Source organism: Ipomoea triloba, chromosome 5, assembly GCF_003576645.1.
Source record: "Ipomoea triloba cultivar NCNSP0323 chromosome 5, ASM357664v1".
In the NCBI taxonomy this organism is placed as follows: domain Eukaryota; kingdom Viridiplantae; phylum Streptophyta; class Magnoliopsida; order Solanales; family Convolvulaceae; genus Ipomoea; species Ipomoea triloba.
Window position 1 is genome coordinate 13,201,252 of NC_044920.1, and position 15,178 is coordinate 13,216,429.

At 32.3% G+C, this 15,178-nt stretch overlaps 2 protein-coding genes across 2 annotated transcripts; both read right to left on the minus strand.

The window, feature by feature from the left end:
• Positions 1–1,303: 1,303 nt before the first annotated feature.
• On the minus strand, positions 1,304–2,141 carry LOC116020261 (receptor-like protein kinase 5). The gene is made up of 2 exons (XM_031260746.1): positions 1,862–2,141; positions 1,304–1,761 (listed from the first exon to the last, which is right to left on the minus strand). The coding sequence occupies exons 1-2, from the start codon at positions 2,139–2,141 to the stop codon at positions 1,304–1,306; spliced, it is 738 nt and encodes a 245-aa protein (XP_031116606.1).
• A 1,298-nt stretch (positions 2,142–3,439) lies between these two features.
• Positions 3,440–6,282, minus strand: LOC116020262 (probable LRR receptor-like serine/threonine-protein kinase At1g74360). Its single transcript, XM_031260747.1, has 4 exons — positions 6,003–6,282; positions 4,735–4,806; positions 3,998–4,330; positions 3,440–3,897 (listed from the first exon to the last, which is right to left on the minus strand). The coding sequence occupies exons 1-4, from the start codon at positions 6,280–6,282 to the stop codon at positions 3,440–3,442; spliced, it is 1,143 nt and encodes a 380-aa protein (XP_031116607.1).
• Between the last annotated feature and the right edge of the window lie 8,896 nt (positions 6,283–15,178).

Below are 15,178 nucleotides of genomic sequence, written 5' to 3' on the forward strand. Positions count from 1 at the left end.
AAAGTACGATAAAATAAAGTATTGATATGTCAATATCTATCTATTGCATTGTCGTTTTTCTATATTTTTATTTTTTTTAAAAATTAAAGTACGATAAAATAAAAATAGGAAAAATCCTTCTCTCAATGTTGCCACCTCTTCAACTCATCACCACCACCTCTAAAAATCATCCACAAAAGACACTAAGCGAACCCACCTTTCACCTTCATTGAACGTGCATAATTACAGATTCTCCAATCAAGCTTGTTTCCATTTAAAAGAAAATTTAAAAATAAAAAATGGATAAATCTTGAGTGCAGACTATCAAAAAGAGAAGGGAAAGAAGAAAGAGGCATTGGTTTCCAATATGCAGACTTTATGAAGGTCTTCATATTTAAACTTTGTTCAAAGCCTTCCCATCATGAAGTTTCTATAGAGCCCTGAATCCTGATGGTGTGCATACTCTAGCCATAGGTGAAGTGAGAATGGTGATTAAAACTTCGAATCAATGAGGATCTTGCCCTAGCTCTAGAATGAAAAGTTCACGAATACGAAAATATTTTGTTGACTTGAAAAACTAAACTTGACAACACCATTAATTAAACAATATTTTAGGTACTGAACAAATAGAGAGATGCATTAATATATAAGGAGAAAGCTTACATGACCATGGGGCTCAATATGCCAGAGGCTAGTTTCGTGTCATTGCAATTCCATGCTACTGAATGAACCTTGTGATTCCACAAAAACATAGGAAAAAGAGAGCACAAAACAAATAAATAAACGAAAAAAAAAGAGAGGGATCGAGAGAAGTATGAAAAAAATATATATTTTATTAGGAATTGTATTATCATATTTTATAATATTACACAAACCAAAGTGTTTTGGTCGGCAATTTAGTGGGGTTTTAGCTATAATGCTGCGTGGATTTATATAAGGGAATTTGCAGGTTGTATCTTATATTACGATAGAATTGTAGTATGATAGGAATTGTAATGTAAAATTGTAGTGCAATAGGAATTGTAATGTAGAATTGTACAACGAATAGGAAAATAGGAAATAATCGCATCCTAAATATTGTAGACTGTTTTGGGCGGCAAGCTTAAAATGAGGATTTTGTTTTTATATACAGTATAGATTCCTTTTGAATTACCTTCTCTATAAAATCACTCTTGAATGACCTTATTTACAATCTACTATTGCCTATATTCTAAAATTTTACAGTTTCTATCCTCTATTTGTAAACCATGATCTTCATCTTCCAATACCTCATCACTACCAGAACACTTATTTACAAAATAAAAAACTGCTTATTTACAATCTACTATTGCCTAAAGTCCAAAATTTCACAGTTTCTATCCTGTATTTCTAAACAATGATCTTCATCTTCCAATATCCCCTCACTACTAGAACACTTAATAAGCGGTAAAACATCACGCTCACTAACACTTATTTCTTTGCCATATGGTGATAGAGGGCTGGGATGTTGGAGGATCCGCAAGGCTTCTCCCATGGTTGGTCTTTGAGCTGGAGTTTTACCAGTACAGAAGATCCCTAGCTTGAACACTCCACACATCACATCTATGTTCTCTGCCTCCTTTATTTCCTCATCTAAAGCATCCTCAATGGGGTTTTCTTCTACAACATAGTATTGTGCCCAGTCAGCTAGGCACCAATCCATATCTCCATCGTTCGACTCTCTTCCCGTCACCAGTTCCAGAAGGATCACCCCGAAGTTATATACATCAATCTTCTCATTCACTTTTCTAGTTTTTACATACTCTGAGATCAACATTATTAAACAAAAGTTTAACTTGCAAAATTCATTATTTGTAAGACAAATTTAGTTAGATAGTGAGGCAACATATGTATAGTGACTCACCAGGAGCTATATACCCACATGTGCCAGCAAAGGTGGACATTGTGTTGGGATCACCTTGTTTCATCAACATTCTGGCTAAGCCGAAATCTGCAATCTTGGCATTGAACTCGGAATCTAGAAGAACATTGCTGGATTTTACATCCCTATGAACAATTGGCGGTGAGCAGTTGTGATGCATATAGGACAGCCCTTTGCTCCAATTCTCCGTTGAACTTGCTATGGTTTTGACCCTCCATTCTTGACTAATTTTTGCCTTGAATTCATCCCGAATTGTCTTCATTTTACGCTTCATCATGCCTAGGTCCCGGTTTTCAATCGTTGTGCCATAAACACCTGAAATATACTTCGTTCTTGCACAAACATATAAAATTCACTTAAAAGTNGAAAAATCCTTCTCTCAATGTTGCCACCTCTTCAACTCATCACCACCACCTCTAAAAATCATCCACAAAAGACACTAAGCGAACCCACCTTTCACCTTCATTGAACGTGCATAATTACAGATTCTCCAATCAAGCTTGTTTCCATTTAAAAGAAAATTTAAAAATAAAAAATGGATAAATCTTGAGTGCAGACTATCAAAAAGAGAAGGGAAAGAAGAAAGAGGCATTGGTTTCCAATATGCAGACTTTATGAAGGTCTTCATATTTAAACTTTGTTCAAAGCCTTCCCATCATGAAGTTTCTATAGAGCCCTGAATCCTGATGGTGTGCATACTCTAGCCATAGGTGAAGTGAGAATGGTGATTAAAACTTCGAATCAATGAGGATCTTGCCCTAGCTCTAGAATGAAAAGTTCACGAATACGAAAATATTTTGTTGACTTGAAAAACTAAACTTGACAACACCATTAATTAAACAATATTTTAGGTACTGAACAAATAGAGAGATGCATTAATATATAAGGAGAAAGCTTACATGACCATGGGGCTCAATATGCCAGAGGCTAGTTTCGTGTCATTGCAATTCCATGCTACTGAATGAACCTTGTGATTCCACAAAAACATAGGAAAAAGAGAGCACAAAACAAATAAATAAACGAAAAAAAAAGAGAGGGATCGAGAGAAGTATGAAAAAAATATATATTTTATTAGGAATTGTATTATCATATTTTATAATATTACACAAACCAAAGTGTTTTGGTCGGCAATTTAGTGGGGTTTTAGCTATAATGCTGCGTGGATTTATATAAGGGAATTTGCAGGTTGTATCTTATATTACGATAGAATTGTAGTATGATAGGAATTGTAATGTAAAATTGTAGTGCAATAGGAATTGTAATGTAGAATTGTACAACGAATAGGAAAATAGGAAATAATCGCATCCTAAATATTGTAGACTGTTTTGGGCGGCAAGCTTAAAATGAGGATTTTGTTTTTATATACAGTATAGATTCCTTTTGAATTACCTTCTCTATAAAATCACTCTTGAATGACCTTATTTACAATCTACTATTGCCTATATTCTAAAATTTTACAGTTTCTATCCTCTATTTGTAAACCATGATCTTCATCTTCCAATACCTCATCACTACCAGAACACTTATTTACAAAATAAAAAACTGCTTATTTACAATCTACTATTGCCTAAAGTCCAAAATTTCACAGTTTCTATCCTGTATTTCTAAACAATGATCTTCATCTTCCAATATCCCCTCACTACTAGAACACTTAATAAGCGGTAAAACATCACGCTCACTAACACTTATTTCTTTGCCATATGGTGATAGAGGGCTGGGATGTTGGAGGATCCGCAAGGCTTCTCCCATGGTTGGTCTTTGAGCTGGAGTTTTACCAGTACAGAAGATCCCTAGCTTGAACACTCCACACATCACATCTATGTTCTCTGCCTCCTTTATTTCCTCATCTAAAGCATCCTCAATGGGGTTTTCTTCTACAACATAGTATTGTGCCCAGTCAGCTAGGCACCAATCCATATCTCCATCGTTCGACTCTCTTCCCGTCACCAGTTCCAGAAGGATCACCCCGAAGTTATATACATCAATCTTCTCATTCACTTTTCTAGTTTTTACATACTCTGAGATCAACATTATTAAACAAAAGTTTAACTTGCAAAATTCATTATTTGTAAGACAAATTTAGTTAGATAGTGAGGCAACATATGTATAGTGACTCACCAGGAGCTATATACCCACATGTGCCAGCAAAGGTGGACATTGTGTTGGGATCACCTTGTTTCATCAACATTCTGGCTAAGCCGAAATCTGCAATCTTGGCATTGAACTCGGAATCTAGAAGAACATTGCTGGATTTTACATCCCTATGAACAATTGGCGGTGAGCAGTTGTGATGCATATAGGACAGCCCTTTGCTCCAATTCTCCGTTGAACTTGCTATGGTTTTGACCCTCCATTCTTGACTAATTTTTGCCTTGAATTCATCCCGAATTGTCTTCATTTTACGCTTCATCATGCCTAGGTCCCGGTTTTCAATCGTTGTGCCATAAACACCTGAAATATACTTCGTTCTTGCACAAACATATAAAATTCACTTAAAAGTTTGTACAATTAAAGCATATTTCTAAGTTAATTCACGGCTTATCAAAATTATAATTACAGAAAGAGAAAATTGCCATTTTGGTCCAATGACTATTGGAGTCTTGTTAATTGCATTCCACGACTTTCAAAACTGTTCATTTCGTACCTTAACTATGCAATTTTTATCAGTTTTGGTCCTTCCGGCCTAATTGCCGGCCAAATTTGACCGGAGAATATTAATAGACCATATAATGAGGGTATTTTTGTCTTTTTACTTTTATTTTTTTTTTCTTCTCCGACGAGTTCATGTTTCCGGCGGCATGAACACTCTCTTCAAAATTCGGACTTCTTTCTTATCCTCGCCGACAACCTCAGACCTTCGTTCGTGAGTGATTTCTCAGCCACAGCCCACCGGAAAATTCCAGTTTCATCTCCCAGCGGTGAGGTGACTGCGAAATTAGAGAAGTCACTAAGCAACGACCACCAGACGACAGAGAGCTCTGAGGTTCGGATTTTTTTTTTCTTTCCCCTCCGTATTTATTGTTTTTTGTATCATTGGTCTGTCTGATTCTTTCAATGTATTTGGCCATGAATGAGTTTCACAGCAATTTCTAGAAGGGAAAATTAGGATGCTTTTAAAGCCGTGAAATTTCTTCTCAAATAGTGTATTTTATTTTTTAATTAGAATCTAGGTTGTAATGTGTGGCAGAAGTGTTTAGTGTTTTGCTTTGATAGATACTTTGGCTGCTGCTACATGCTTACGGAGAAGAAAGAAAATGGTTGCCGGCGGCAGCTTCAAGAATGAAGAAGAAAGAAAAGACATTTAAAATGACCAAAATACCCTTATTATTTGGCCTATTAAAATTTATTGGTGTAATTTGGCCGGCAATTAGGCCGAAGGGACCAAAAATGATAAAAATTGCATAGTTAAGGTACGAAATTAACAGTTTTAAAAGTCGTGGAATGCAATTAACAAGACTCCAATAGTCATTGGACCAAAATGGCAATTTTCTCTTTCTGTAATTATAATTTTGATAAGCCGTGAATTAACTTAGAAATATGCTTTAATTGTACAAACTTTTAAGTGAATTTTATATGTTTGTGCAAGAACGAAGTATATTTCAGGTGTTTATGGCACAACGATTGAAAACCGGGACCTAGGCATGATGAAGCGTAAAATGAAGACAATTCGGGATGAATTCAAGGCAAAAATTAGTCAAGAATGGAGGGTCAAAACCATAGCAAGTTCAACGGAGAATTGGAGCAAAGGGCTGTCCTATATGCATCACAACTGCTCACCGCCAATTGTTCATAGGGATGTAAAATCCAGCAATGTTCTTCTAGATTCCGAGTTCAATGCCAAGATTGCAGATTTCGGCTTAGCCAGAATGTTGATGAAACAAGGTGATCCCAACACAATGTCCACCTTTGCTGGCACATGTGGGTATATAGCTCCTGGTGAGTCACTATACATATGTTGCCTCACTATCTAACTAAATTTGTCTTACAAATAATGAATTTTGCAAGTTAAACTTTTGTTTAATAATGTTGNCAACATTATTAAACAAAAGTTTAACTTGCAAAATTCATTATTTGTAAGACAAATTTAGTTAGATAGTGAGGCAACATATGTATAGTGACTCACCAGGAGCTATATACCCACATGTGCCAGCAAAGGTGGACATTGTGTTGGGATCACCTTGTTTCATCAACATTCTGGCTAAGCCGAAATCTGCAATCTTGGCATTGAACTCGGAATCTAGAAGAACATTGCTGGATTTTACATCCCTATGAACAATTGGCGGTGAGCAGTTGTGATGCATATAGGACAGCCCTTTGCTCCAATTCTCCGTTGAACTTGCTATGGTTTTGACCCTCCATTCTTGACTAATTTTTGCCTTGAATTCATCCCGAATTGTCTTCATTTTACGCTTCATCATGCCTAGGTCCCGGTTTTCAATCGTTGTGCCATAAACACCTGAAATATACTTCGTTCTTGCACAAACATATAAAATTCACTTAAAAGTTTGTACAATTAAAGCATATTTCTAAGTTAATTCACGGCTTATCAAAATTATAATTACAGAAAGAGAAAATTGCCATTTTGGTCCAATGACTATTGGAGTCTTGTTAATTGCATTCCACGACTTTTAAAACTGTTAATTTCGTACCTTAACTATGCAATTTTTATCATTTTTGGTCCCTTCGGCCTAATTGCCGGCCAAATTACACCAATAAATTTTAATAGGCCAAATAATAAGGGTATTTTGGTCATTTTAAATGTCTTTTCTTTCTTCTTCATTCTTGAAGCTGCCGCCGGCAACCATTTTCTTTCTTCTCCGTAAGCATGTAGCAGCAGCCAAAGTATCTATCAAAGCAAAACACTAAACACTTCTGCCACACATTACAACCTAGATTCTAATTAAAAAATAAAATACACTATTTGAGAAGAAATTTCACGGCTTTAAAAGCATCCTAATTTTCCCTTCTAGAAATTGCTGTGAAACTCATTCATGGCCAAATACATTGAAAGAATCAGACAGACCAATGATACAAAAAACAATAAATACGGAGGGGAAAGAAAAAAAAAATCCGAACCTCAGAGCTCTCTGTCGTCTGGTGGTCGTTGCTTAGTGACTTCTCTAATTTCGCAGTCACCTCACCGCTGGGAGATGAAACTGGAATTTTCCGGTGGGCTGTGGCTGAGAAATCACTCACGAACGAAGGTCTGAGGTTGTCGGCGAGGATAAGAAAGAAGTCCGAATTTTGAAGAGAGTGTTCATGCCGCCGGAAACATGAACTCGTCGGAGAAGAAAAAAAAAATAAAAGTAAAAAGACAAAAATACCCTCATTATATGGTCTATTAATATTCTCCGGTCAAATTTGGCCGGCAATTAGGCCGGAAGGACCAAAACTGATAAAAATTGCATAGTTAAGGTACGAAATGAACAGTTTTGAAAGTCGTGGAATGCAATTAACAAGACTCCAATAGTCATTGGACCAAAATGGCAATTTTCTCTTACAGAAATTATATTATAGAATTTGCATATATACATATTATTAAATATTATTTGTATATACACTATATTATACAATCATATAAGAAAATGAGTCTAATTAGAGTTTAAAATTACATATACAAAATTTAAAATTTACATGTTTTAATTTCTAAAAGTATAATTTTTTTAGTTATTATTCATATTGTTAGAATTATAATATATATGTAATAAGATTAGGAATAATTGAATTTAGTTATGTAAATTGTTGTCTATAAATTTATATAAATATGTACATGATTAGAGATTATATTAATCATACAAAATTTTAATTTTGTATGCTATGATAATAGATACTTGACCAAATATATGAAAATTCAACTATATTATTATATTGTACATTTCAATATATTTGTATTATTAAATTTTTTTATTTAAATTCATAATAACAAAAAACATTCCGTGCATCGCACGGGTAAAACGCTAATATTTATTAGAAGAGCAAATCCACTCTCGTTGAGTGCAGGGATGTAGGGTAATAGGGNAGAAGAGCAAATCCACTCTCGTTGAGTGCAGGGATGTAGGGTAATAGGGTGGGGAACTGGGAGTCATGCTTGATAAACTTGTGTGCCATGATTGAGTACATCGGGTGCTTGTTGATATTAACTCATGTGCCAGAATAAGACCACAATACAGACTGCATAACTTTGCACACAATGTTGGGCGTCATTGTTTAATGATATATATAAATTGTGTGTATTACTAGCAAAACCAAGCACATAAACGAATATAGGTTGGAGTGAACAGGTGGTTTCCGTTATTAATAAATGCTTCACTGATTATCTTTTATTGAGTCATATGCATTTCCATCTCGTGTGCCATTTATGAGGTAATCATTTGCATGTTAATATTATGTCGTGTGTCATAGTTAGTAAAAAGGAACCACTCAAGTTTGCACACCTAGAGTGCCGTAATTTTTTAAAGTAACATAGAGGTGTTAGTTGTTACTAGTCATACCAAGAAAATTATATTAAGCATTACATGTGGGAGCGTACATTGCTTTGATTAAGTAAACAATGGTTAATTGAGAAGTTATTAGAGATTCCGAGAAATGCAACGATTGTTTGGCGTCATTGTTTAATGATATATGTAAATGATGTGTACTAGTAGTTAAACCAATCACATAAAAGAATATGGTTTGGAGTCAACAGGTGGGTTTAGTTATTAATATATGCTTCACTGCTTATCTTTTATTGAGTCATGTATCTTTACATCTCGTGTGCCATTGTTGAGAAAATCGTGTTCATGTTAACACTATGTCATGTGCCATATTAATTAATCAGGAAGTAGTGAACTTTGCTCACCTAGAGTGCCGAAATTTTTTAAAAGTAACATATATGTGTTAGTGGTTAAAATAATAGTTTTTGATCAACGTGGTACTCATTTTGATATTACTTTGAATCAGACGGACATGTCAATTATGCTGCAGAGGGCAAGGAGGAAATAGCTCTTGGAATAACAGATGAAATTATTCCAGAATGTGACGAGACAGTAAAGTCATACTAACATGAATATCCTTCCTTTGTTATGCGGTAAGGTCTTCCAAGGCCTATACCAAATTACCAACAGTGTTGGAAGCACCCTAATTCTAGCACCTAGAAATCGCACCCGCTCCTCTAGAGTAAAATCAACCTTCGGAGCATCACACAAAGGTTCTTGCTGCATCCGATCTACGAAATTTTGCGGAGGGTCAACAAAATCCCCATCATGATCTACGAAATTTTGCGGAGGGTCAACAAAATCCCCATCATCATTATGCGATTCGGATGAACAACCCTCCAAAGGTGCATTCCTTGCCGTCTTAGCTGCCAACCAACAACATGAACAAACACAATCACTAAAACAAACTAAATGTAAACCAAGTGACACAACACACTATAACCCGTGAACACAGGCAAACAAAACAGTGCACACACCACTCTGAACTCGTGCACACAGACAAACATAACAGTGCACACAACCGAAAAATACATGTCAACATACCTGGAATATGACAAGTGCACACAAGACAAAGGAGACAGGCACACATTATCCCGTTACCGTGCACACACAAAACCAAAAACAATTAAAGAAGACTATAACAACGTAAACACCACATACACGTAAATATTACATAGAAAACTTTGGCAGAATTTTTTTTTAACATTTTATTTCATCTAATAATGTTATTAACTGTTTTTTTTTCAAATATTGTTATTTTTTTTAAAGATATTTAAATATTGTTATTGATTATCAAATTTGTACTTTTTAAAGTCAACAGAAGATCAAAACAATTTTTAAAAAAAAAACCTGAGTACTTATTTACAGTCTATTAATGTCCAAAGTGGACAGATGCCCATTTCGCCCTATTTGTTGAGCCACTAAATTAACATGATTTACATCTTCTCACATGTTTTGTCGGGCAGGAGCGGAGCCCCGGTCCACAGAACCCTGGAGTTGGAGATTCAACCTTTTGACAAAAATTTTTTTTTTTTGAGAAAATGACACTTTTCCCCCTTATGTTATGTGCATATAGCACATTTTCCCCCTGTGTTATTAAAGTGACAGTTTTTCCCCCCGAAATGTTAAATTGACATTTTTACCCTTAAAAATAATTATTTCATGTATTTTTCTTCTCCAACAAATTATTAATTATATGTACGGATGATCACGATTCGGTTCGAACCTAACCAAACACTGTAGCAATCATACCGAAATAGTATGGACGGTTCTGGTTACGATTCAGAACCGAAAAAATAAAATTAAATAATTGTTGAACCGTGAACCGGAACTGAACCACAGTCATATATAGTGAAAATGATCAAACACTTATTTTAATAAATCGGTACGGTTCGGTTCCAATTTAGATTTTGAACCGCCAATCAAAACTTATTTATTTATTTATTTATTTTTATAATTTTATTTCTTATTTAAAAATAGTCTAAATTTAACAATTATTTTATTTTATTTTTTCGGTTCTGAATCGTAACCGTAACTGTCCATACTATTTGAGTTCAATTGCTACGGTGTTTGATTAGGTTCATATCGAACCGTAATCTTCCATACATATTAGTAATACTAGTTTTATACGCGCATTGCGCGAATGGGTTAATGCCCAATGTTTATATTTAAATAAATATTTAAAAGTATATCAATGCAAGATTATATAGGAGAAGTTTATACATGGGTAATTAAATGTCAAATTTTTTTATTTAAATATCTAACTCAAAGTATATGAATCCAAGATAATATAGAAAATTCATTATAATTATTACTAAAATAAATATTTGCAACCTTGTAAAATCGATAGTCTAAATATTTGGTAAAAAATGATAGTCTAAATAAATACTACTTTTAATTTGAATTTTTGTAAGTGTTCTTAATTCTCTTTTGAGTAACATTGTCATTGTCTTCATCTTTACTATTTGTTCTCTTCCTTTTTATTGGTAGTGTGTTATTTGCAATTCGGTTATTGTTGGTAGCATAGATGACAACGTCATGCAATGAGATTATGATATAGGAGCTATGAACTTTCCTTTAGGTGTTCATTTGGTTCAACCATTATTGTTGAATGAGTTATTGTGGATAAAGAAATCCCTAGTTTAAGAAAAAAAATTAAATAAATTAATAAAAATTTGAAAATTTAAAATATTATGTATTCCAAAGATATTAAAAGGTAGTTTCTCGCTTCAATTTGCTGGGTCAGGGGTTATTTGAGTACTTTCATTGTCAACAAATCCCCCAAGTAGTTAATATGATTGGTTTCAAACTATTCTTTTTTATTTTTTTTTCATGATATTAAAGAAATACATATGTATCATTTTTTTTGGTTAACTACTAATTTATTTAATTCAATAAGAGTAAAATAGAGTGATTCCACTTCAATTTGTTGGGTTATTATTTGAGTACTCTCTTTGTCAACCANGTGCACACACCACTCTGAACTCGTGCACACAGACAAACATAACAGTGCACACAACCGAAAAATACATGTCAACATACCTGGAATATGACAAGTGCACACAAGACAAAGGAGACAGGCACACATTATCCCGTTACCGTGCACACACAAAACCAAAAACAATTAAAGAAGACTATAACAACGTAAACACCACATACACGTAAATATTACATAGAAAACTTTGGCAGAATTTTTTTTTAACATTTTATTTCATCTAATAATGTTATTAACTGTTTTTTTTTCAAATATTGTTATTTTTTTTAAAGATATTTAAATATTGTTATTGATTATCAAATTTGTACTTTTTAAAGTCAACAGAAGATCAAAACAATTTTTAAAAAAAAAACCTGAGTACTTATTTACAGTCTATTAATGTCCAAAGTGGACAGATGCCCATTTCGCCCTATTTGTTGAGCCACTAAATTAACATGATTTACATCTTCTCACATGTTTTGTCGGGCAGGAGCGGAGCCCCGGTCCACAGAACCCTGGAGTTGGAGATTCAACCTTTTGACAAAAATTTTTTTTTTTTGAGAAAATGACACTTTTCCCCCTTATGTTATGTGCATATAGCACATTTTCCCCCTGTGTTATTAAAGTGACAGTTTTTCCCCCCGAAATGTTAAATTGACATTTTTACCCTTAAAAATAATTATTTCATGTATTTTTCTTCTCCAACAAATTATTAATTATATGTACGGATGATCACGATTCGGTTCGAACCTAACCAAACACTGTAGCAATCATACCGAAATAGTATGGACGGTTCTGGTTACGATTCAGAACCGAAAAAATAAAATTAAATAATTGTTGAACCGTGAACCGGAACTGAACCACAGTCATATATAGTGAAAATGATCAAACACTTATTTTAATAAATCGGTACGGTTCGGTTCCAATTTAGATTTTGAACCGCCAATCAAAACTTATTTATTTATTTATTTATTTTTATAATTTTATTTCTTATTTAAAAATAGTCTAAATTTAACAATTATTTTATTTTATTTTTTCGGTTCTGAATCGTAACCGTAACTGTCCATACTATTTGAGTTCAATTGCTACGGTGTTTGATTAGGTTCATATCGAACCGTAATCTTCCATACATATTAGTAATACTAGTTTTATACGCGCATTGCGCGAATGGGTTAATGCCCAATGTTTATATTTAAATAAATATTTAAAAGTATATCAATGCAAGATTATATAGGAGAAGTTTATACATGGGTAATTAAATGTCAAATTTTTTTATTTAAATATCTAACTCAAAGTATATGAATCCAAGATAATATAGAAAATTCATTATAATTATTACTAAAATAAATATTTGCAACCTTGTAAAATCGATAGTCTAAATATTTGGTAAAAAATGATAGTCTAAATAAATACTACTTTTAATTTGAATTTTTGTAAGTGTTCTTAATTCTCTTTTGAGTAACATTGTCATTGTCTTCATCTTTACTATTTGTTCTCTTCCTTTTTATTGGTAGTGTGTTATTTGCAATTCGGTTATTGTTGGTAGCATAGATGACAACGTCATGCAATGAGATTATGATATAGGAGCTATGAACTTTCCTTTAGGTGTTCATTTGGTTCAACCATTATTGTTGAATGAGTTATTGTGGATAAAGAAATCCCTAGTTTAAGAAAAAAAATTAAATAAATTAATAAAAATTTGAAAATTTAAAATATTATGTATTCCAAAGATATTAAAAGGTAGTTTCTCGCTTCAATTTGCTGGGTCAGGGGTTATTTGAGTACTTTCATTGTCAACAAATCCCCCAAGTAGTTAATATGATTGGTTTCAAACTATTCTTTTTTATTTTTTTCATGGTATTAAAGAAATACATATGTATCATTTTTTGGTGTAACTACTAATTTATTTAATTCAATAAGAGTAAAATAGAGTGATTCCGCTTCAATTTGTTGGGTTATTATTTGAGTACTCTCTTTGTCAACCAATCCCCAAGTAGTTAATATAATTAGCTTCAAATTATTTTAAATTTTTTTTCATAGTATTAATAAAATACTTGGTAAATAAATATATAACATTATTTTGTACTATAACTTTGATATTTAATTACAAGATATTGTAAAAATAAGATAATGGACAATGTAATGAATATCAATTGATAAATTTGAATGTAAAGAATCTTTACATGAGAGAAAATAAAGACAATGTAACTAATGAAATTATTTCTCTTATTTAATTTAATTTTTTGACAATGAATAGTTTTTTCAAATAAAGGTATTGTAGACACATAATTCTAAATTAAAGAAATACATATGTATCATTTTTTGTTGTAGCTACTAATTTATTTAATTTAATAAGAGTAAAATAGAGTGAGAAACTTAATTATGTCAAATTTGATTGAGATGAGGTTCGAACCTAAGACCTTTTTTATAGAAATTAATAGATAAATTAAAAGTTAACGGAATATTAACGGAGAAGAGAATATTTAACGGAAAACTTAACGGATAATCATAAAAGTAAGGTTAAATTAGGTAATCTCTATTAATAATATTAATCTGAATTATCTTAACCATCTATTTGATTAAATAATTCATCTGAACCTTCCATTTGATTAAATAATTTGACCGCCATTTTTTCTACCCATTTTAGGCCTAACTCTCTTTGGCTCTTATTAGTATAGTAGATAATTGGTTGGAGAATAGAAATAAATGAAATAGTTATTTTTAAGGACAAAAATGTCAATTTAACATTTCAGGGGGGAAACTACCATTTTTAAAATAACTGAGGGGGAAAAACTGCCACTTTAATAACTCAGGGGGAAAAAGTGCTATATGCACATAACTTAGGGGAAAAAATGTCATTTTCTCTTCTTTTTTCTTAGACTTTTAGTTGAGATGGAGCACATGCTTCAATTTGGTATAAATAACAACATTTATTCCCTCCACTTATCAATTGGAAGGCATCTTCACCGAAGATGTGTTGCTTCATGCTTTTGAAGTCATCACATCCAAGCTCACACACCGACTTTGAGTTTGAGGGGAGGGTAAAGAATCATTCCATATTCCTAATTTCACCATTTGCACATATTTAGAATATTTGTATTCTTTATTCTTAGGAATTACTCTTTATTCTTAGGAATTACTCTGTATTGTATTAGGTAAATATTTATTCTTTACCTAATTTATATCTTTAACATTAATTGCTTAACGATACAAATACTCTTGTAAACTTTAGGTAATATATATAAGTATCATTTTTTTTCTCTACGCATGATGCATCTTCTTTACCATCTACTCATCTAACGTGTTTTTCTTCTTACAATATTTTAAATTGTATCACTTACATGATGCTTAAAATAGTTTCGTATAAAAGAAATTAAAAACTTTAAATGTTCCATTCATCCATTTATATTATCTTTTTGATTACTCCAACTCAATTTATGTTTTCTATAACTCTTACTCTATTCTTGTTAATTCTTTAATTCCTTTTGAATTACCTTCTCTATAAAATCCTTATGATTTACAATCTACTATTGCCTAAATTCTAAAATTTTTTCAGTTCATATCCTCTATTTANGTAGTTAATATAATTAGCTTCAAATTATTTTAATTTTTTTTCATAGTATTAATAAAATACTTGGTAAATAAATATATAACATTATTTTGTACTATAACTTTGATATTTAATTACAAGATATTGTAAAAATAAGATAATGGACAATGTAATGAATATCAATTGATAAATTTGAATGTAAAGAATCTTTACATGAGAGAAAATAAAGACAATGTAACTAATGAAATTATTTCTCTTATTTAATTTAATTTTTTGACAATGAATAGTTTTTTCAAATAAAG

Excerpts from the sequence above, each read along its gene's own strand:
- LOC116020262 (XM_031260747.1), bottom strand. The coding sequence starts at position 6,282 with ATGAAGACAATTCGGGATGAATTCAAGGCAAAAATTAGTCAAGAATGG. Across the intron at positions 4,331-4,734 it reads GAAATCACTCACGAACGAAG|GTGTTTATGGCACAACGATT; the intron begins GTCTGAGGTTGT and ends AGTATATTTCAG. Across the intron at positions 3,898-3,997 it reads ATGTGGGTATATAGCTCCTG|AGTATGTAAAAACTAGAAAA; the intron begins GTGAGTCACTAT and ends TGTTGATCTCAG.
- LOC116020261 (XM_031260746.1), bottom strand. The coding sequence starts at position 2,141 with ATGAAGACAATTCGGGATGAATTCAAGGCAAAAATTAGTCAAGAATGG. Across the intron at positions 1,762-1,861 it reads ATGTGGGTATATAGCTCCTG|AGTATGTAAAAACTAGAAAA; the intron begins GTGAGTCACTAT and ends TGTTGATCTCAG.